Below are 21,973 nucleotides of genomic sequence, written 5' to 3'. Positions count from 1 at the left end.
GGCACGGGCTTGGAGGGCCGAAGGGCCTGTTCCTGTGCTGTACATTTCTTTGTTCTTTGTTCATTGTGGCTAGCACAATTGCTTCACAGCTCCAGGGTCCCATGTTCGATTCCGGCTTGGGTCACTGTCTGTGCGGAGTCTGCCCATCCTCCCCGTGTGGGAGTGGGTTTCCCCTGGGTGCTCCGGTTTCCTCCCACAGTCCACAGACAGGTTAGGTGGATTGGTCATGACAAATTGCCCTTAGTGTCCAAAATTGCCCTTAGCGTTGGGTGGGGTTACTGGGTTATGGGGATAGGGTGGAGGTGTTGACCTTGGGTAGGGTGCTCTTTCCAAGAGCCGGTGCAGACTCGATGGGCCGAATGGCCTCCTTCTGCACTGTAAATTCTATGATAATCTATGATACCCCTCCCCTCTACCCTCTCACCCTCAAATACGCCCTCTACCCACTCCCCGTTAAACATTCCCTCTACCCCTTCCCGTCAAATACTCTCTCTACCCCTCCACGTCAAACACACACTCTACCTCCTCCCCCTCAAACACTCCCTCTACCCCCTCCCGAAAACGCTCCCTCTACCCTCGCCCACTCAAACACTCCCTCTAACCTCTCGCTGTCAAACACTGCTCTACCCCCTCCCATCAAACACTCCCTCTATCCCCTCCCATCAAACACTCACTCTACCCCCTCCCCGACAAGCACACCCTGTACCCACTCCCGTCAAACACTCACTCTACCCCCTCGCCAAACACTCCCTCTACCCCCTCCACGACAAACACTCCCTCTACCCCCTCCCGTCAAACATAAGAACATAAGAACTAGGAGCAGGAGTAGGCCATCTGGCCCCTCGAGCCTGCTCCAACATTCAATGAGATCATGGCTGATCTTTTGTGGACTCAGCTCCAAATTCCGGCCCGAACACCATAACCCTTAATCCCTTTATTCTTCAAAAAACTATCTATCTTTATCTTAAAAACATTTAATGAATGAGCCTCTACTGCTTCACTGGGCAAGGAATTCCATAGATTCACAACCCTTTGGGTGAAGAAGTTCCTCCTAAACTCAGTCCTAAATCTACTTCCCCTTATTTTGAGGCTATGCCCCCTAGTTCTGCTTTCACCCGCCAGTGGAAACAACCTGCCCGCATCTATCCTATCTATTCCCTTCATAATCTTATATGTTTCTATAAGATCCCCCCTCATCCTGCTAAATTCCAACGAGTACAGTCCCAGTCTACTCAACCTCTCCTCGTAATCCAACCCCTTCAGCTCTGGGATTAACCTAGTGAATCTCCTCTGCACACCCTCCAGTGCCAGTACGTCCTTTCTCAAGTAAGGAGACCAAAACTGAACACAATACTCCAGGTGTGGCCTCACTAACACCTTATACAATTGCAGCAGAACCTCCCTAGTCTTAAACTCCATTCCTCTAGCAATGAAGGACAAAATTCCATTTGCCTTCTTAATCACCTGTTGCACCTGAAAACCAACTTTTTGCGACTCATGCACTAGCACACCCAGGTCTCTCTGCACAGCAGCATGTTTTAATATTTTATCATTTAAATAATAATCCCTTTTGCTGTTGTTCCTACCAAAATGGATAACCTCACATTTGTCAACATTGTATTCCATCTGCCAGACCCTAGCCCATTCACTTAGCCTATCCGAATCCCTCTGCAGACTTCCAGTATCCTCTGCACTTTTTGCTTTACCACTTCTCTTAGTGTCGTCTGCAAACTTGGACACATTGCCCTTGGTCCCCAACTCCAAATCATCTATGTAAATTGTGAACAGTTGTGGGCCCAACACTGATCCCTGAGGGACACCACTAGCTACTGATTGCCAACCAGAGAAACACCCATTAATCCCCACTCTTTGCTTTCTATTAATTAACCAATCCTCTATCCATGCTGCTACTTTCCTCTTAATGCCATGCACCTTTATCTTATGCAACAATCTTTTGTGTGGCACCTTGTCAAAGGCTTTCTGGAAATCCAGATATACCACATCCATTGGCTCCCCGTTATCTACCGCACTGTTAATGTCCTCAAAAAATTCCACTAAATTAGTTAGGCACGACCTGCCCTTAAAGAACCCATGCTGCGTCTGTCCAATGGGACAATTTCCATCCAGATGCCTCGCTATTTCTTCCTTGATGATAGATTCCAGCATCTTCCCTACTACCGAAGTTAAGCTCACTGGCCTATAATTACCCGCTTTCTGCCTACCTCCTTTTTTAAACAGTGGTGTCACGTTTGCTAATTTCCAATCCGCCGGGACCACCCCAGAGTCTAGTGAATTTTGGTAAATTATCACTAGTGCATTTGCAATTTCCCTAGCCATCTCTTTTACCACTCTGGGATGCATTCCATCAGGTCCAGGAGACTTGTCTACCTTTAGCCCCATTAGCTTGCCCATCACTACCTCCTTGGTGATAACAATTCTCTCAAGGTCCTCACCTGTCATCGCGTCATTTCCATCAGTCACTGGCATGTTATTTGTGTCTTCCACTGTGAAGACCGACCCAAAAAACCTGTTCAGTTCCTCAGCCATTTCCTCATCTCCCATTACTAAATCTCCCTTCTCATCCTCTAAAGGACCAATATTTACCTTAGCCACTCTTTTTTGTTTTACGTATTTGTAGAAACTTTTACTATCTGTTTTTATATTCTGAGCAAGTTTACTCTCATAATCTATCTTACTCTTCTTTATAGCTTTTTTAGTAGCTTTCTGTTGCCCCCTAAAGATTTCCCAGTCCTCTCGTCTCCCACTGATCTTTGCTACTTTGTATGTTTTTTCCTTCAATTTGATACTCTCCCTTATTTCCTTAGATATCCACGGTCGATTTTCCCTCTTTTTACCACCCTTCCTTTTTGTTGGTATAAACCTTTGCTGAGCACTGTGAAAAATCACTTGGAAGGTTCTCCACTGTTTCTCAACTGTTTCACTATAAAGTCTTTGCTCCCAGTCTACCTTAGTCAGTTCTTCTCTCATCCCCTTGTAATCTCCTTTGTTTAAGCACAAAACTCTCGTGCTTGATTTTACCTTCTCACCCTCCATCTGTATTTTAAATTCCACCATATTGTGATCGCTCCTTCCGAGAGGATCCCTAACTATGAGATCCTGAATCAATCCTGTCTCATTACACAGGACCAGATCTAGGACCGCTTGTTCCATAGCACATAGAACATAGAAAATACAGCACAGAACAGGCCCTTTGGCCCACGATGTTGATAATCATAGATTATCATTGAATTTACAGTGCAGAAAGAGGCCATTCGGCCCCCCGAGTCTGCACCGGCCCCCAGAAAGAGCACCCCACCCAAACTCAACACCGCCACCCAACACCAAGGGCAATTTGGACATTAAGGGCAATTTATCATTGGCCAATTCACCTAACCGGCACATCTTTGGATTGTGGGAGGAAACCGGAGCACCCGGAGGAAACCCACGCAGACACGGGGAGGACGTGCAGATTCCGCACAGACAGTGACCCAAGCCGGAATCGAACCTGGGACCCCGGAGCTGTGAAGCAATTGTGCTATCCACAATGCTACCGTGCTGCCCTTGAGAACAAATAAATCTACGCTATATCATTTAACCGTAATCCATGTACCTATCCAATAGCTGCTTGAAGGTCCCTAATGTTTCCGACTCAACTACTTCCACAGGCAGTGCATTCCATGCCCCCACTACTCGCTGGGTAAAGAACCTACCTCTGATATCCCTCCTATATCTTCCACCTTTCACCTTAAATTTATGTCCCCTTGTAATGGTTTGTTCCACCCGGGGAAAAAGTCTCTGACTGTCTACTCTATCTATTCCCCTGATTATCTTATAAACCTCTATCAAGTCGCCCCTCATCCTTCTCCGTTCTAATGAGAAAAGGCCTAGCACCCTCAACCTTTCCTCGTAAGACCTACTCTCCATTCCAGGCAACATCTTGGTAAATCTTCTTTGCACCTTTTCCAAAGCTTCCACATCCTTCCTAAAATGAGGCGACCAGAACTGTACACAGTACTCCAAATGTGGCCTTACCAAAGTTTTGTACAGCTGCATCATCACCTCACGGCTCTTAAATTCAATCCCTCTGTTAATGAACGCGAGAACACCGGAGGCCTTCTTCACAGCTCTATCCACTTGAGTGGCAACTTTCAAAGATGTATGAACATAGACCCCAAGATCTCTCTGCTCCTCCACATTGCCAAGAACTCTACCGTTAACCCTGTATTCCGTATTCATATTTGTCCTTCCAAAATGGACAACCTCACACTTTTCAGGGTTAAACTCCATCTGCCACTTCTCAGCCCAGCTCTGCATCCTATCTATGTCTCTTTGCAGCAGACAACAGCCCTCCTCATTATCCACAACTCCACCAATCTTCGTATCATCTGCAAATTTACTGACCCACCCTTCAACTCCCTCATCCAAGTCATTAATGAAAATCACAAACAGCAGAGGACCCAGAACTGATCCCTGCGGTACGCCACTGGTAACTGGGATCCAGGCTGAATATTTACCATCCACCACCACTCTCTGACTTCTATCGGTTAGCCAGTTCGTTATCCAACTGGCCAAATTTCCCACTATCCCATGCCTCCTTACTTTCTGCATAAGCCTACCATGGGGAACCTTATCAAATGCCTTACTAAAATCCATGTACACTACATCCACTGCTTTACCTTCATCCACATGCTTGGTCACCTCCTGAAAGAATTCAATAAGACTTGTAAGGCAAGACCTACCCCTCACAAATCCGTGCTGACTATCCCGAATCAAGCAGTGTCTTTCCAGATGCTCAGAAATCCTATCCTTCAGTACCCTTTCCATTACTTTGCCTACCACCGAAGTAAGACTAACTGGCCTGTAATTCCCAGGGTTATCCCTAGTCCCTTTTTTGAACAGGGGCACGACATTCGCCACTCTCCAATCCCCTGGTACCACCCCTGTTGACAGTGAGGACGAAAAGATCATTGCCAACAGCTCTGCAATTTCATCTCTTGCTTCCCATAGAATCCTTGGATATATCCCGTCAGGCCCGGGGGACTTGTCTATCCTCAAGTTTTTCAAAATGCCCAACACATCTTCCTTCCTAACAAGTATTTCCTCGAGCTTACCAATCTGTTTCACACTGTCCTCTCCAACAATATGGCCCCTCTCATTTGTAAATACAGAAGAAAAGTACTCGTTCAAGACCTCTCCTATCTCTTCAGACTCAATACACAATCTCCCGCTACTGTCCTTGATCGGACCTACCCTCGTTCTAGTCATTCTCATATTTCTCACATATGTGTAAAAGGCCTTGGGGTTTTCCTTGATCCTACCCGCCAAAGATTGTTCATGCCCTCTCTTAGCTCTCCTAATCCCTTTCTTCAGTTCCCTCCTGGCTATCTTGTATCCCTCCAATGCCCTGTCTGAACCATGTTTCCTCAGCCTTACATAAGTCACCTTTTTCCTCTTAACAAGACATTCAACCTCTCTTGTCAACCATGGTTCCCTCACTCGACCATCTCTTCCCTGCCTGACAGGGACATACATATCAAGGACACGTAGCACCTGTTCCTTGAACAAGATCCACATTTCACTTGTGTCCTTCCCTGCCAGCCTATGTTCCCAACTTATGCACTTCAATTCTTGTCTGACAACATCGTATTTACCCTTCCCCCAATTGTAAACCTTGCCCTGTTGCACGTACCTATCCCTCTCCATTACTAAAGTGAAAGTCACAGAATTGTGGTCACTATCTCCAAAATGCTCCCCCACTAACAAATCTATCACTTGCCCTGGCTCATTACCCAGTACTAAATCCAATATTGCCCCTCCTCTGGTCGGACAATCTACATACTGCGTTAGAAAAGCTTCCTGGACACACTGCACAAACACCACCCCATCCAAACTATTTGATCCAAAGAGTTTCCACTCAATATTTGGGAAGTTAAAGTCGCCCATGACTACTACCCTATGGCTTCTGCCCCTTTCCAAAATCTGTTTCCAAATCTGTTCCTCCACATCTCTGCTACTATTGGGGGGCCTATAGAAAACTCCTAACAAGGTGACTGCTCCTTTCCTATTTCTGACTTCAACCCATACTACCTCAGTAGGCTAATACTCCTCGAACTGCCTTTCTGCAGCTGTTATACTATCTCTAATTAATAATGCCACCCCCCCCACCTCTTTTACCACCCTCCCTAATCTTATTGAAACATCTATAACTAGGGACCTCCAACAACCATTTCTGCCCCTCTTCTATCCAAGTACCGATCCATGCCTTAAGTTCACCCACCTTATTCCTGATGCTTCTTGCGTTGAAGTATACACACTTCAACCCCTCTCCGTGCCTGCAAGTACTCTCCTTTGTCAGTGTTCCCTTCCCCACTGCCTCATTACACGCTTTGGCGTCCTGAATATCGGCTACCTTAGTTGCTGGACTACAAATCCGGTTCCCATTCCCCTGCCAAATTAGTTTAAACCCTCCCGAACAGTACTAGAAAACCTCCCTCCCAGGATATTGGTGCCCCTCTGGTTCAGATGCAACCCGTCCTGCTTGTACAGGTCCCACCTTCCCCAGAATGCGCTCCAATTATCCAAATACCTGAAGCCCTCCCTCCTACACCATTCCTGCAGCCACGTGTTCAGCTGCACTCTCTCCCTATTCCTAGCCTCGCTATCACGTGGCACCGGCAACAAACCAAAGATGACAACTCTGTCTGTCCTGGCTTTTAACTTCCAGCCTAACTCCCTAAACTTGTTTATTACCTCCACACCCCTTTTCCTACCTATGTCGTTGGTACCAATGTGCACCACGACTTCTGGCTGCTCACCCTCCCCCTTAAGGATCCTGAAGACACGATCCGAGACATCCCTGGCCCTGGCACCCGGGAGGCAACATACCTTCCGGGAGTCTCGCTCGCGACCACAGAATCTCCTATCTATTCCCCTAACCATTGAATCTCCAACAACTATTGCTTTTCTATTCTCCCCCCTTCCCTTCTGAGCCCCAGAGCCAGACTCAGTGCCAGAGACCTGTCCGCTAGGGCCTTCCACTGGTAGGTCATCCCCCCCAACAGCATCCAAAACGGTATATTTGTTTTGAAGGGGAACGGCCACGAGGGATCCCTGCACTTTCTGCCTGTTTGTTTTTTTCCCCCTGACTGTAACCCAGCTATTCTTGTCCTGTACCTTGGGTGTGGTTACCTCCTTGTAACTCTTCTCAATCACCCCCTCTGCCTCCCGGATTATCCGAAGTTCATCCAGCTTCAGCTCCAGTTCCCTAACACGGTCTTTGAGGAGCTGAAGTTGGGTGCACTTCCCGCAGGTATAGTCAGTGGGGACACCGGTGGTATCCCTCACCACCCACATCCTACAGGAGGAGCATGTAACTGGCCTAGCCTCCATCCCCTCTTACCTGACAGAATATAGCTGCCCTGTGGACTAACTAGATCTCCGCCCTCCGACCCTGCTCCCAGTCAGCTACACTTTCTGTAAACTCCTGGCTCTCTTCTCACTCTTTGCGGAAATGTCGGAAACAAAATGAAAGGAGCGCCTTACTCCCTCCTCACCTAACTCCCTCGGTCACCAAACTCTCACTATCGCACTCAAATGCACCAAATTCAGCACTCAGTGCAAACGCTTGTAGGTTCCATTACATACTGTTCTAGGAAACTATCGGGGATACATTCTATAAACTCCTCCTCAAGGCTGCCTTGACCGACCTGGTTAAACCAATCGACATGTAGATTAAAATCCCCCATGATAACTGCTGTACCATTTCTACATAGAGCATAGAACATAGAATGATACAGCGCAGTACAGGCCCTTCGGCCCACGATGTTGCACCGAAACGAAAGCCATCTAACCTACACTATGCCATTATCATCCATATGTTTATCCAATAAACTTTTAAATGCCCTCAATGTTAGCGAGTTCACGACTGTTGCAGGTAGGGCATTCCACGGCCTCACTACTCTTTGCGTAAAGAACCTACCTCTGACCTCTGTCCTATATCTATTACCCCTCAGTTTAAATCTATGTCCCCTCGTGCCAGCCATTTCCATCCGCGGGAGAAGGCTCTCACTGTCCACCCTATCTAGCCCCCTGATCATTTTGTATGCCTCTATTAAGTCTCCTCTTAACCTTCTTCTCTCTAACGAAAACAACCTCAAGTCCATCAGCCTTTCCTCATAAGACTTTCCCTCCATACCAGGCAACATCCTGGTAAATCTCCTCTGCACCTGCTCCAAAGCCTCCATGTCCTTCCTATAATGCGGTGACCAGAACTGTACGCAATACTCCAAATGCGGCCGTACCAGAGTTTTGTACAGCTGCAACACGACCTCCTGACTCCGGAACTCAATCCCTCACCAATAAAGGCCAACACTCCATAGGCCTTCTTCACAACCCTATCAACCTGGGTGGCAACTTTCAGGGATCTATGTACATGGACACCTAGATCCCTCTGCTCATCCACACTTCCAAGAACTTTACCATTAGCCAAATATTCCGCATTCCTGTTATTCCTTCCAAAGTGAATCACCTCACACTTCTCTACATTAAACACCATTTGCCACCTCTCAGCCCAGCTCTGCAGCTTATCTATATCCCTCTGAAACCTGCTACCACCTTCCACACTGTCGACAACACCACCGACTTTAGTATCGTCTGCAAATTTACTCACCCACCCTTCTGCGCCTTCCTCTAGGTCATTGATAAAAATGACAAACAGCAACGGCCCCAGAACGGATCCTTGTGGTACTCCACTTGTAACTGAACTCCATTCTGAACATTTCCCATCAACCACCACCCTCTGTCTTCTTTCAGCTCGCCAATTTCTGATCCACATCTCTAAATCACCCTCAATCCCCAGCCTCCGTATTTTCTGCAATAGCCTACCATGGGGAACCTTATCAAACGCTTTGCTGAAATCCATATACACCACATCAACGGCTCTACCCTTGTCTACCTGTTCAGTCACCTTCTCAAAGAACTCGATAAGGTTTGTGAGGCATGACCTACCCTTCACAAAGCCATGCTGACTATCCCTGATCATATTATTCCTATCTAGATGATTATAAATCTTGTCTCTTATAATCCCCTCCAAGACATTACCCCCTACAGACGTGAGGCTCACCGGTCTATAGTTGCCGGGGTTGTCTCTGCTCCCCTTTTTGAACAAAGGGACCACATTTGCTATCCTCCAGTCCTCTGGCACTATTCCTGTAGCCAATGATGTCATAAAAATCAAAGCCAAAGGTCCAGCAATCTCTTCCCTGGCCTCCCAGAGAATCCTAGGATAAATCCCATCAGGCCCCGGTGACTTATCTATTTTCAGCCTGTCCAGAATTGCCAACACCTCTTCCCTACGTACCTCAATGCCATCTATTCTAATAGCCTGGGTCTCAGCATTCTCCTCCACAACATTATCTTTTTCCTGAGTGAATACTGACGAAGAATATTCATTTAGTATCTCTCCTATCTCTTCAGACTCCACGCACAACTTCCCATCCCTGTCCTTGACTGGTCCTACTCTTTCCCCAGTCATTCGATTATTCCTGACATACCTATAGAAAGCTTTTGGGTTTTCCTAGATCCGACCTGCCAAATACTTCTCATGTCCCCTCCTTGCTCGTCTTAGCTCTCTATTTAGATCCTTCCTCGCTACTTTGTAACTATCCATCGCCCTCCCCCTCAAACACTCCCTCTACGCCCTCCCGTCAAACACTCCCTCTACCCCCTCCCCGTCAAACACTCCCTCTACCCCTTCCCGTCAAACTCCCACTCTACCCTTCCCTGTCAAACTTTCCCTCTACCCCTCCCCGTCAAACACTCCCTCTACCCCCTCCCCCTCAAACACTCCCTCTACCCCCTCCCATCAAACGCTCCCTCTACCCTCTCCCCCTCAAACACTCCCAATGCCCTCTCCCCGTCAAACACTCCCTCTCCACTCTCCCCGTCAAATACTCCCTCTACACCCGCCCCGTCGATCACTCCCTCTACCCCCTCCCCGTCAAACACTCCCTCTACCCCCTCCCCGTCAAAGACTCCCTCTACCCCCTCCCCCTCAAACACTCCCTCTACCCGATCCCCCTCAAACAATCCCTCTACCATCTCCCATCAAACACTCCCTCTACCCCCTCCCCATCAAACGCTCCCTCTACCCCATCCCGTCAAACACTCCCGCTACCCCTTCCCGTCAAACTCCCCCTCTACCGCTCCCTGTCAAACTTTCCCTCTACCCCTCCCCGTCAAACACTCCCTCTACCCCCTCCCCCTCAAACACTCCCTCTACCCACTCCCACCAAACGCTCCCTCTACCCTCTCCCCCTCAAACACTCCCAATGCCCTCTCCCTGTCAAACACTCCCTCTACACTCTCCCCGTCAAACACTCCCTCTACACCCGCCCCGTCGAACACTCCCTCTACCCCCTCCCCGTCAAACACTCCCTCTACCCCCTCCCCGTCAAACACTCCCTCTACCCCCTCCCCTTCAAACACTCCCAATACCCCAACCCCCTCAACCACTCACTCTGCGCCCTCCCATCAAACACTCCCTCTACCCCCTCCCCGTCGAACACTCCCTCTACACCCTCCCCATCCATCACTCCCTCTACCCCCTCCCCTTCAAACACTCCCAATACCCTCTCCCCGTCAAACACTCTCTCCACCCCCTCCCCATCAAACACTCCCTCTACCCCCACCCCGTCAAACACTCCCTCTACCCCCACCCCGTTAAACACTCCCTCTGCCCACTCCCCGTCAAACACTCCCTCTACCCCTTCCGTCAATCACACCCTCTACCACCTCCCCACGGCCATATACTCGCTCTACCCTCTCCCCCTCAACCACTCCCTCTACACTCTCCCTGTTAACACTCCCTCTACCCTCTCCCCGTTAACACTCCCTCTACCCCCTCACGTCAAACACTCCCTCTGCCCTCCCCCCTCAAATACTCCCTCTTCCCACTCCCCACAAACACTCCCTCGCCCCCCTCCCCGTCAAACTCTCCCTCTACCCTCTCCCCCTCAAACACTCCCTCTACCCCTTCCCCGTCAAACACTCCCTCTCCCCTCAAACACTCCCTCTTCCCTCTACCCCTCAAACGCTCCCTCTACCCATACCCGTCAAACGCTCCGTAGACGCTCTCCCCCTCGAACACTCCCTCTACCCCCTCCCCCTCAAAAACTCCCTCTCCCCCCTCCCCCTCAAACACTCCCTCTACCCCCTCCCATCAAACACTAACTCTTCCCTCTCCCCCTCAAACACTCCCTCTACCCCTTCCCGTCAAACACTCCCTCTACCCTCTCCTCCTCAAATACTCCCTCTACCCCCTCCCCGTCAAACATTCCCTCTACCCCCTCCCATCAAACACTCCCTCTACGCCCTCCCGTTAAACACTCCCGCTACCCCTTCCCGTCAAACTCCCCCTTTACCCCTCCCTGTCAAATTTTCACTCTACCCCTCCCCGGCAAACACTCCCTCTACGCCTACCATCAAACACTCCCTCTACCCCCTCCCATCAAACACTCCCTCTACCCTCTCCCCGTCAAACACTCCCTCTACCCCCTCCCATCAAACACTCCCTCTACCCTCTCCCCGTCAAACACTCCCTCTACCCCCTCCCCCTCAAACACTCCCTCTACCCCCTCCCCCTCAAAAACTCCCTCTCCCCCCTCCCCCTCAAACACTCCCTCTACCCCCTCCCATCAAACACTCCCTCTACCCTCTCCCCGTCAAACACTCCCTCTACTGCCTGCCCGTCAAACACTCCCTCTACCCCCTCCCCCTCAAACACTCCCTCTACCCCCTCCCCCTCAAACACTCCCTCTATGCCCTCCCATCAAACACTCTCTCTACCCCCTCCCATCAAACACTCCCTCTACCCTCTCCCCGTCAAACACTCCCTCTACCCCCTCCCCCTCAAAAACTCCCTCCACCCCCTCCCATCAAACGCTCCCTCTACCCTCACCCCCTCACAAACTCCAAATACCCTATCCCCGTCAAACACTCCCTCTACCCTCTCATCGTCAAACACTCCCTCTACACCCGCCCCGTCGAACACTCCCTCTACCCCCTCCCATCAAACACTCCCTCTACACTCTCCCTATCAAACTCTCCCTCTACCCCCTCCCCCTCAAACAATCCCTCTACCCCCTCCCATCAAACGCTCCCTCAACCCTCTCCCCCTCAAACACTCCCTCTACACCTGCCCCGTCGAACACACCCTCTACCCCCTCCCCGTCAAACACTCCATCTACCCCCTGCCCGTCAAACACTCCCTATACACCCTCCCCCTCAAACACTCCCTCTGCCACCCCGCATCAAACACTCCCTCTGCCCCCTCGCCGTCAAACACTCCCTCTACCCCCTCCCCGTCAAACACTCCCTCGACCCCTTCCCGTCAAACTCCACCTCTACCCCTCCCTGTCAAACCTTCCCTCTACCCTCTCCCCCTCAAACACTCCCTCTTCCCTCTCCCCCTCAAACACTCCCTCTGCCCCTGCTCGTCAAACACACCCTCTACCCCCTCCCCCTCAAACACTCCCTCTACCCCCTCCCCATCAAACACTCCCTCTCCCCTCTCCCCCTCAAACACTCCCTCTTCCCTCTCCACCTTAAACACTCACTCTACCCCCTCCCATCAAACACTCCCTCTGCCACCTCCCTCTCATACACTCCCTGTACCCCCTCCCATCAAACACTCCCTCTAACCCCTCCCCATCAAACACTCCCTCTACCTCCTCCCCGTTAAACACACCCTCTACCCCATCCCATCAAACACTCCCTCCACACCCTCCCGTCAAACACTCCCTCTACCCCTTCCCGTCAAATCCCCCCTCTACCCCTCCCCGTCAAACACTCCCTCTACCCCCTCCCCCTCAAATACTCCCTCTGCCCCCTCCCATCAAACACTCCCTCCACCCCCTCCCACCAAACACTCCCTCTACCCCCTCCCCGTCAAACACTCCCTCTACCCCCTCCCCGTCAAACACTCCCTCTACCCCCTCCCATCAAACACTCCCTCTACCCCCTCCCACCAAACACTCCCTCTACCCCCTCCCCATCAAACACTCCCTCTACCCCCTCCCACCAAACACTCCCTCTACCCCCTCCCCATCAAACACTCCCTCTACCCCCTCCCCGTCAAACACACCCTCTACCCCCTCCCCGTCAAACTCCCCCCCTACCCCTCCTTGTTAAACTTTCCTTCTACCCCTCCCCGTCAAACACTCCCTCTAACCTCTCCCCCTAAAACACACCCTCGGCCCCCTCCCCGTCAAACTCTCCGTCTTCCCCCTTCCTGTCAAACACTCCCTCTACCTCCTCCCCTTCAAACGCTCCCACTACACCCACCCGTCAAACACCCCTCTACCCCTTCCCGTCAAACTCCTCCTCTTCCCCTCCCCGTCAAACACTCAGTCTACCCCCTTCCTGTCAAACACTCCCTCTACCTCCTCCCCGTCAAACGCTCCCACTGCACCCTCGCGTCAAACACCCCCTCTACCCCCTACCGTCATCATTCCCTCTACCCACTCCCCGTCAAACAGACCCTCTCCTCCTCAAACACTCCCTTTACCCCCTCCCCATCATGGACTCCCACTACCCCCTCCCCATCAAGCACTCCCTCTACCCCCTCCCCATTAAACACTCCCTCTAACCCTCTCCCCATCAACCTACCTCTACGCTCTCCCCGCAAAAACTGCCCCTACCCCATCCCTTGAATCACTCCCCCTACCCCCCGTCAAACACTCCCTCTTCCCCCCCCCCCGTCAAACACTCCCTCTACTCTCTCACCTTGAAACTCTCCCTCTATTCACTCCCATCAAACACTCCCTCTAGCCTCTCCCATCAAACACTCCCTCGACCCCCTCCCCCTCAAACACTCCCTCTACCCCCTCCCATCAAACACTCCCTCTAACCCCTCCCCGTCAAACACTCCCTCTACACCCTCCCCGTCAAACACTCCATCTACCCCCTCCCCGTCAAACACTCCCTATCCCCCCTCCCCCTCAAACACTCCCTCTACCCCGCCCATCAAACACTCCCTCTGCCACCTCCCATCAAACACTCCCTCTGCCCCCTCCCTGTCAAACCTTCCCTCTACCCTCTCCCCCTCAAACACTCCCTGTTCCCTCTCCCCCTCAAACACTCCCTCTACCCCTTCCCATCAAACACTCCCTCTACCCCCTCCCCCTCAAACACTCCCTCTACCCCCTCCCCGTCAAACACTCCCTCGACCCCTTCCCGTCAAACTCCAACTCTACCCCTCCCTGTCAAACCTTCCCTCTACCCTCTCCCCCTCAAACACTCCCTCTTCCCTCTCCCCCTCAAACACTCCCTCTACCCCATCCCATCAAACACTCCCTCTACCCCCTCCCCCTCAAACACTCCCTCTCCACCCTCCCCGTCAAACACTCCCTCTCCCCTCTCCCCCTCAAACACTCCCTCTTCCCTCTCCCCCTCAAACACTCCCTCTACCCCCTCCCGTCAAACACTCCCTCTACCACCTCCCTCTCATACACTCCCTGTACCCCCTCCCATCAAACACTCCCTCTAACCCCTCCCCGTCAAACACTCCCTCTACCTCCTCCCCGTCAAACAATCCCTCTACACCCTCCCGTCAAACACTCCCTCTACCCCTTCCCGTCAAACCCCCCCTCTACCCCTCCCTGTCAAACCTTCCCTCTACCCCTCCCCGTCAAACACTCCCTCTACCCCCTCCCTCTCAAACACTCCCTCTACCCCCTCCCCGTCAAACACTCCCTCTACCCCCTCCCCGTCAAACACACCGTCTACCCCTTCCCGTCAAACTCCCCCCCTACCCCTCCTTGTTAAACTTTCCCTCTACCCCTCCCGTCAAACACTCCCTCTAACCTCTCCCCCTAAAACACACCCTTGACCCCCTCCCCGTCAAACACTCCGTCTTCCACCTTCCTGTCAAACACTCCCTCTACCTCCTCCCCTTCAAACACTCCCACTACACCCTCCCGTCAAACACTCCCTCTACCCCTTCCCATCAAACTCCCCCTCTTCCCCTCCCTGTCAAACTTTCCCTCTACCCCCTCCCCGTCAAACACTCGGTCTACCCCCTTCCTGTCAAACACTCCCTCTACCTCCTCCCCGTCAAACACTCCACTACACCCTCGCGTCAAACACCCCCTCTACCCCCTCCCGTCATCATTCCCTCTACCCACTCCCCGTCAAACAGACCCTCTCCTCCTCAAACACTCCCTTTACCATCTCCCCATCATGAACTCCCACTACCCCCTCCCCATCAAGCACTCCCTCTACCCCCTCCCGATCTAACACTCCCTCTACCCGCTCCCCATTAAACACTCCCTCTAACCCTCTCCCCATCAACCAAACCCTCTACGCTCTCCCCGCAAAAACTGCCCCTACCCCATCCCATCAAACACTCCCCCTACCCCCGTCAAACACTCCCTCTTCCCACCCCGTCAAACACTCCCTCTACTCTCTCACCTTGAAACTCTCCCTCTATTCACTCCTATCAAACACTCCCTCTACCCTCTCCCATCAAACACTCCCTCTACCCCCTCCCCCTCAACACTCTCTCTACCCCCTCCCATCAAACACTCCCTCTACCCTCTCCCCGTCAAACACTCCCTCTACACCCTCCCCGTTAAACACTCCCTCTACCCCCTCCCGTCAAACACTCCCTCTACCCCATCCAGTCAAACTCCCCCTCTACCCCGCCCTGTCAAACTTTCCCTCTACCCCTCCCCATCAAACACTTCCTCTACCCCCTCCCATCAAACACTCCCGCTACCCCTTCCCGTCAAACTCCCCCTCTACCCCTCACTGTCAGACTTTCCCTCTACCCCTCCCCGTCAAACACTCCCTCTATCCCCTCCCTCTCAAACACTCCCTCTACCCACTCCCCCTGAAACACTCTCTCTACCCCTCCCATCAAACACTCCCTCTACCCTCTCCCCATCAAACACTCCCTCTACCCCCTCCCCGTCAAACACTCCCTCTACCCCCTCCCCCTCAAACACTCCCTCTACCCCCTCCCCCTCAAACACTCCCTCTACGCCCTCCCATCAAACACTCCCTCTATTCCCTCGCATCAAACACTCCCTCTCCCCGTCAAACACTCCCTCTACCCCCTCCCCCTCAAACACTCCCTCTACCCCCTCCCATCAAACGCTCCCTCTACCCTCACTCCCTCAAACACTCCCAATACCCTCTCCCCATCAAACACTCCCTCTACCCTCTCGCCGTCAAACACTCCCTCTACACCCGCCCCGTCGAACACTCCCTCTACCCCCTCCCATCAAACACACCCTCTACACTCTCCCCGTCAAACACTCCGTCTACCCGCCATCTAGGTCGGACACTACCAGGTAGATCTTGAATCTCTGCCGGAACCAACGCCAGTTTTCACTGAGATTGCCTTGGTACTGGAGCTGCTGTGGAATCGGAATCCTGAACATCATCTTGCCTGGCTTTTGTTGCTGGTTGTAACTGTTCGCTGAATTGAAACTATATGGATTTAACAGTCCACTCCTGGAACCATGTTTTGTTATACCCTTGACGTAGCATAAGCTGCTTCCTTGATGTGCACTCTGACAAAGGAAGGTTGAGACTTGGAGAAAACTTTAACACATTTATTGAGCTATTAACAATTCTCCTACTTGGTTTCGACGCTACTCTTAATCCTGCTATAGCTACTCAGACTGACGAACCAGTCTGCTGCAGTCCATGTGGTGGGAGTGATGTTCAATCAACCCTGTGTCTGTACTCACTGAGAGTCTCCACTGGACGAGACTGAGCATGAGTGATGTGTCCTTTTATATGGGTTGGTGTAATGCTCCCCTGTGGTAGTGTCACCTCTGTGTGTATCGTGACTGCCCGTTGGTCGTGTCCTATCTTAATGACCTATTGGTTGACTGCCTGTGTGTCATGTCTCTGGTGATCACTCTGGTGTCTAGCTAGGCGTAGTGTATGTACATTAACCCTTTGTGTACTTACAGTGATGTATATCACCACAGGTACAGCACGGGGTTAGATACAAAACAAAGAACAAAGCAAAGTAGAGCACAGGAACAGGCCCTTTGGCCCTCCAAGCCTGTGTCAATCATGATGCCCTAACTAAAAACAAAACCTTCTGCCCTTACTCAGTCCGTATCCCTCTATTTCCTCCCCATTCATGTACCCATCCAGGTGCCTCTTAAATGTTGCTAATGTGCGTTCCAGGCACCCACCACTCTCTGCATGATAATCTTACCCCGCACATTCCCCTTAAACTTTCCCTCTCACCTTGAACCTGTGTAATTAACACTTCCACCCTTGAAAAGAACCTCTGACTATCCACCCTGTCTCAGCTTCTCATCATTTTGTAGACCTCTATCAGGTCTCCCCTCAGCCTTTGTCTTTCCAGTGAAAATAATCCTAGTTTATTTAACCTCTCCTCATAGCCAACACCCTCGAGACCAGGCAACATCCTGGTGAACCTTGTTTGCACTCTCTCCAAAGCTTCCACATCCTTCTGATACAATACTCCAAATGCGATCTAACCAAGATTTTATACAGCTGCAACATGATTTCCCAACTCCTGTAATCACCCTGGCCACCTATGTTGCCAGTTTTAGGGAACATAGATTCTCAAGGTACCTGAGGCTTGAGATTCTTCCCTTCACCTCGGAGACCTCGAATGAGCGGCATACAGCACTGATCCCCACAAACAGGAACCAGACAGAAAAGCACCCGTTGAAGTCTCCCAGAGGATTGGATGCCTCCAGCTGCTTGCTTTTTGGGCAGGGTGGTGCCCTGGAAGTGCCGTCTAGATGTCGGCCTGGCATGGCTGAGATGCCCAGGTGGTGCTGCCAGCAGGCATTAGTACTGCCAGGAGGCCAGGATGATGGTGCCAAGCTAGCTGGCATTTTGTTTGTCTGCGTGATTGGGCTGGGGGTGCAGAGATGCTCCCATAGTGCGTTCGGGGTGGATCGGGTTGCTTCAGGATCTCGCGCTACACTATGGAGGTCCGGTGAGCGGAGATCCTCAGTCTACCCCACCAGAAAGCAAAAAGTGCAGAGGATACTGGAAGTCTGCAGAGGGATTTGGATAGGTTAAGTGAATAGGCTAGGGTCTGGCAGATTGAATACAATGTGGACAAATGTGACGTTATCCATTTTGGTAGGAATAACAACAAAAGGGATTATTATTTAAATGATAAAATATTAAAACATGCTATTATGCAGAGGGACCTGGGTGTGCTAGTGCATGAGTCACAAAAAGTTGGTTTACAGGTGCAAAAAGTTGGTTTACAGGTGATTAAGAAGGTGAATGGTATTTTGTACTTCAGTGCTAGAAGAATGGAATTTAAGACGAGGGAGGTTATGCTGCAACTGTATAAGGTATGTTACAACACCAGGTTAAAGTCCAGCAGGTTTGTTTCAAATCACTAGCTTTCGGAGCACTGCTCCTTCCTCCAGTGATGAACCCAAAGATGTGCTGGTTAGGTGGATTGGCCACACTAAATTGCCCCTTAATTGGAAAATAAAAGATTTGGGTACTCTAAATTTATTTAAAAAACAGTAGAGGAAGGTTTACTCTGGGCGTGATCCAATCTAGATGTCTCGCTCTAATGTGTAATTTGCCCAAAGAAAATCCCACAATGGGCAGGATTTACATCATAACATGAACAAGATCCAACACAATCTCGCGAGGTGTCGAGTGCCAGGTAGATCCCAGGAACAAGGTCTCCCGGCTTTCATCAGCCATACAGCGCCACGGCGAGCTGCTTTTCCAGCACAGCGTGGCCATTGGATCACGCCCAGACCTTCCTCTACTTTTTAAAAATAAATTTAGAGTACTCAACTCTTTTTTTTTCCTAATTAAGGGGCAATTTAGTGTGGCCAATCCACCTAACCAGCACATCTTTGGGTTGTGGTGGTGAGACCCACACTGAGGGAGAATGTGCAAATTCCATATGGACAGTGACCTGGGTCCGGGATCGAACCCTGGTCCTCGGCGTGTTGAGGCAGTAGTGCTAATCACTGGGCCACCGCGCTGCCCCGTAAACCTCCCTCTACATTGTCCCATCAAACACACCCAAGACAGGAAAGTGAATTTCAACAGTACTAATTTTTGGATTGATTTAATTTTGTCTCCTTAGACATCCTCTCCGTCGCCTCTGGACAATGTAAGTACAGCGCCAGCGCCAATCGTTTTCACATAGTTGGCTGATGAGACTGGACTGTAGATTGGTTGTGGTGCTGGACTGTCCTTTCCTCCACACCGTTGTAACCACGTTGAGCTGCAGGCTCTTTGCACCTTGAGCTGACCCACATGGAGTGATTGGCTGCAGTTTGACTGGTATCACTGGGGAGGGCCGGGTGGAGGCAGTCATGTGGCGTCCACCTGCCAAGAGGGAAAGTAATGAGTCTGGGGGACGAGCAGTTGGGAAAACAGGGGAAATGTTGGAGAGTGAGCTGGAGAAATGGGTAAAGTGGGAACGGCAAATCTGAAGATTGCGAGGGCAGAGAATGAAGAGGCAGTGGCAGAAGGTAGAGACAGTGGGAGGGCAAGAGGGAGTAGGGGAGAGCGGTGTCAAGAGAGGAGGGGGAGAGGGTGAAGAAATGGAGCAAAGAAGTAGCAGGGATGGAGAGAGGGAAGGGGATCAAGTGGGAAAATGTCGGGAGCAGGGCATTTTGAGGGTGAGAAGGGGGAGCAAAAGGAGGAGGTTGATGAAGTGGTTGATTAGGAGGGAGAGGAAGGGAAGTGGACAGCAGAATAGAAGGTGAAGAGCGATGCACTTATAGAATCATAGAAGAATCATAGAAGTTTACAGCATGGAAACAGGCCCTTCGGCCCAACCAGTCCATGCCGCCCAGTTTTTATCATTAAGCTAGTCCCAGTTGCCCGCACTTGGCCCATAACCCTCTATACCCAGCTTACCCATGTAACTATCTAAATGCTTTTTAAAAGACACAATTGTACCCGCCTCTACTACTACCTCTGGCAGCACATTCCAGACACTCACTACCCTCGGAGTGAAGAAATTGCCCCTCTGGGCCCTTCTGAATCTCTCCCCTCTCACCTTAAACTTGCAGAGATAGGGAACAGGAGAGGGAGATAAAGGGGCAACAGCAAGAGTGATGGAGACATGCCGGTAGAGGGTGTTGTCTGTAAAACTTCAGACACTTCGACCAGTTTATTATTCAAAAGTTTTATCAAAGTGCCCTTATTTGCAAGATGAACAAAGGAAAAACCAGGGTCACGATTTAACACAATTTTATTCACAATTCTCTCAGTCAACAATGACTCAGACTCACAGCTGAGCTTTAGGTTTTACCCTCACTTCGTGAAGGAGGCTGGCCAGGCTACGATCACGATGCGGATGTCTTCGCTGGGCTATGAATCCCAGGGTCCCTTCTTCTTGCGATGGTTGTGCCCGGGGGACTCTCAGGTTATGGCTAAATATCTGTGCCGATGTTCCTTCCTTTATACTGGGAAGTTTGGATTGAGTCATAGGTATACGCCCACAGCTGGCCTCAGTTCAATTGTCCCATCCAGACTTAAACTCATTAATGGAAGAACAGGATGCTCCTGTTTATCCAGGGTGATTCAATCAATATCCATTGTCCTCTGAAACTCCCTCGTCTGACCAGCCATCAGATCATCATGGAGTCCGATGGCTTCTTTTAGCTGTCCTTCATTCTGCTGCAAAGTTGATCACCTGTGCCTGGAAGTTTGTTACATATTCTTTGTTCTTTTGTGTACACCTGAGTGGGTAATCACAAAGTCCCTATAGCGATAACGAGTTTGTGTTGACTTCAGTGCTCTTGCAAACGGCCAGTATCGATTTAGCCAGGGGCCTCATGTGGAAGTTTCTGTTCCTGGCCGATGAGTCTTGTCAAACTGTTCCCAGTACCACAGAGAGATGAGGAGAAGGAGATGGAGAATGCAGATGGGATTCTTGGGAAGAGAGAGACAGGGTAAAAGGGATGAAAAAAAGCACCATTGACTCAAACCGTGTCTGTCTGTCTCAGCAGCTTGTCCTCCCAGGAATTACCCACAAATTGTGGCAGCCCTCAGAGCCGGGATGGGAATCCTAGCTTTCTCGTGTGTTGGAGCAGCAGCATTCCTGATCGGATGGCCTTTCCTGAGAAAACGGACCAAGGGAAAGATGGAGGACGATCCTCAGTAATGTGGGAGTTGAGAGTGGGGGTGAGAGAGAGAGCAGCGGGGGGGAGAGAGAGGGAGAGACACACAGAGAGATAGAGACAAAGCGAGAATAACAGGCAGCAAAGAGGCACCAAACAAAAGAGAGAGACAGCAATAGAAAGAGAGAAAAATACAGAGAGGGGAGAGTGGAGAGTGGAGAGTGGAGATACTGGATGAGTGAGGTGCTGAGAGAGAAACAGATAAAAAGAGTGATGGTGTGTGAGAGGCTGAGAGAGACGGTGAGAAAGAGTAACAGAAAGATGGGAGTGGAGAGAGAAGAAATGAAGAGTTAGTGGGATTCCTCAAGGGCAGAGAGAAAGAGAATGAAGGGAGGAACAAAAGAAAGAGGGTGCAAACAATGGGGAAATGTATTTTGCAATCGCTTGCTGACAAGAATATTAAATAAGGTTTGATGAACAGAAGTGTCTGAGTCATCTCTCAATTCCACAGGAAAGGATCGTGTGGGATATTGAAGGGTGTGGGGAGTGAGGAGGGAGAATGGGATTAGACTAGCTAAGATATTAAAGGATGGGAAAACACCCACGGGGTCAGGGGGCCGAGAGCCACGGGGTCAGGGAGCCGAGTGACACGGGGTCAGGGGGCCGAGAGCCACGGGGTCAGGGGGCCAAGAGCCACGGGGTCAAGGGGCGGGAGAAATAGTGCGCACGGGTTTTGCTTTCGCTCTCGGAAAGCAGGTTATGGTTCCTGCACTTACACACATCCAGGCAGTGTACAGCCGCCAGGGCACACACAATAAAATATGTAGTCCACCAAGCCCTACCCAGCGGGTCGGTCT

At 50.9% G+C, this 21,973-nt stretch overlaps 1 protein-coding gene across 2 annotated transcripts in view; it reads left to right on the top strand.

Moving 5' to 3' along the window:
• LOC140384866 (zona pellucida-like domain-containing protein 1) overlaps positions 1 to 21,575 on the top strand; it is a 518,683-nt gene extending 497,108 nt beyond the window's left edge. For both annotated transcript variants that reach the window (XM_072466811.1, XM_072466810.1), the window contains 2 exons: positions 19,127 to 19,153; positions 21,003 to 21,575. In XM_072466811.1, coding sequence (XP_072322912.1) covers positions 19,127 to 19,153; positions 21,003 to 21,160 — 185 coding nt within the window. In that variant the 3' untranslated portion in view covers positions 21,161 to 21,575. The remainder of the gene's footprint in view (positions 1 to 19,126; positions 19,154 to 21,002) is intronic.
• Positions 21,576 to 21,973: the final 398 nt, after the last annotated feature.

The sequence above is a fragment of the Scyliorhinus torazame genome, chromosome 10 (assembly GCF_047496885.1).
Source record: "Scyliorhinus torazame isolate Kashiwa2021f chromosome 10, sScyTor2.1, whole genome shotgun sequence".
NCBI classification, from domain to species: Eukaryota; Metazoa; Chordata; class Chondrichthyes; order Carcharhiniformes; family Scyliorhinidae; genus Scyliorhinus; species Scyliorhinus torazame.
Note: the sequence above shows the minus strand (reverse complement) of the source record. Positions and strands in the feature narration are given on the sequence as shown.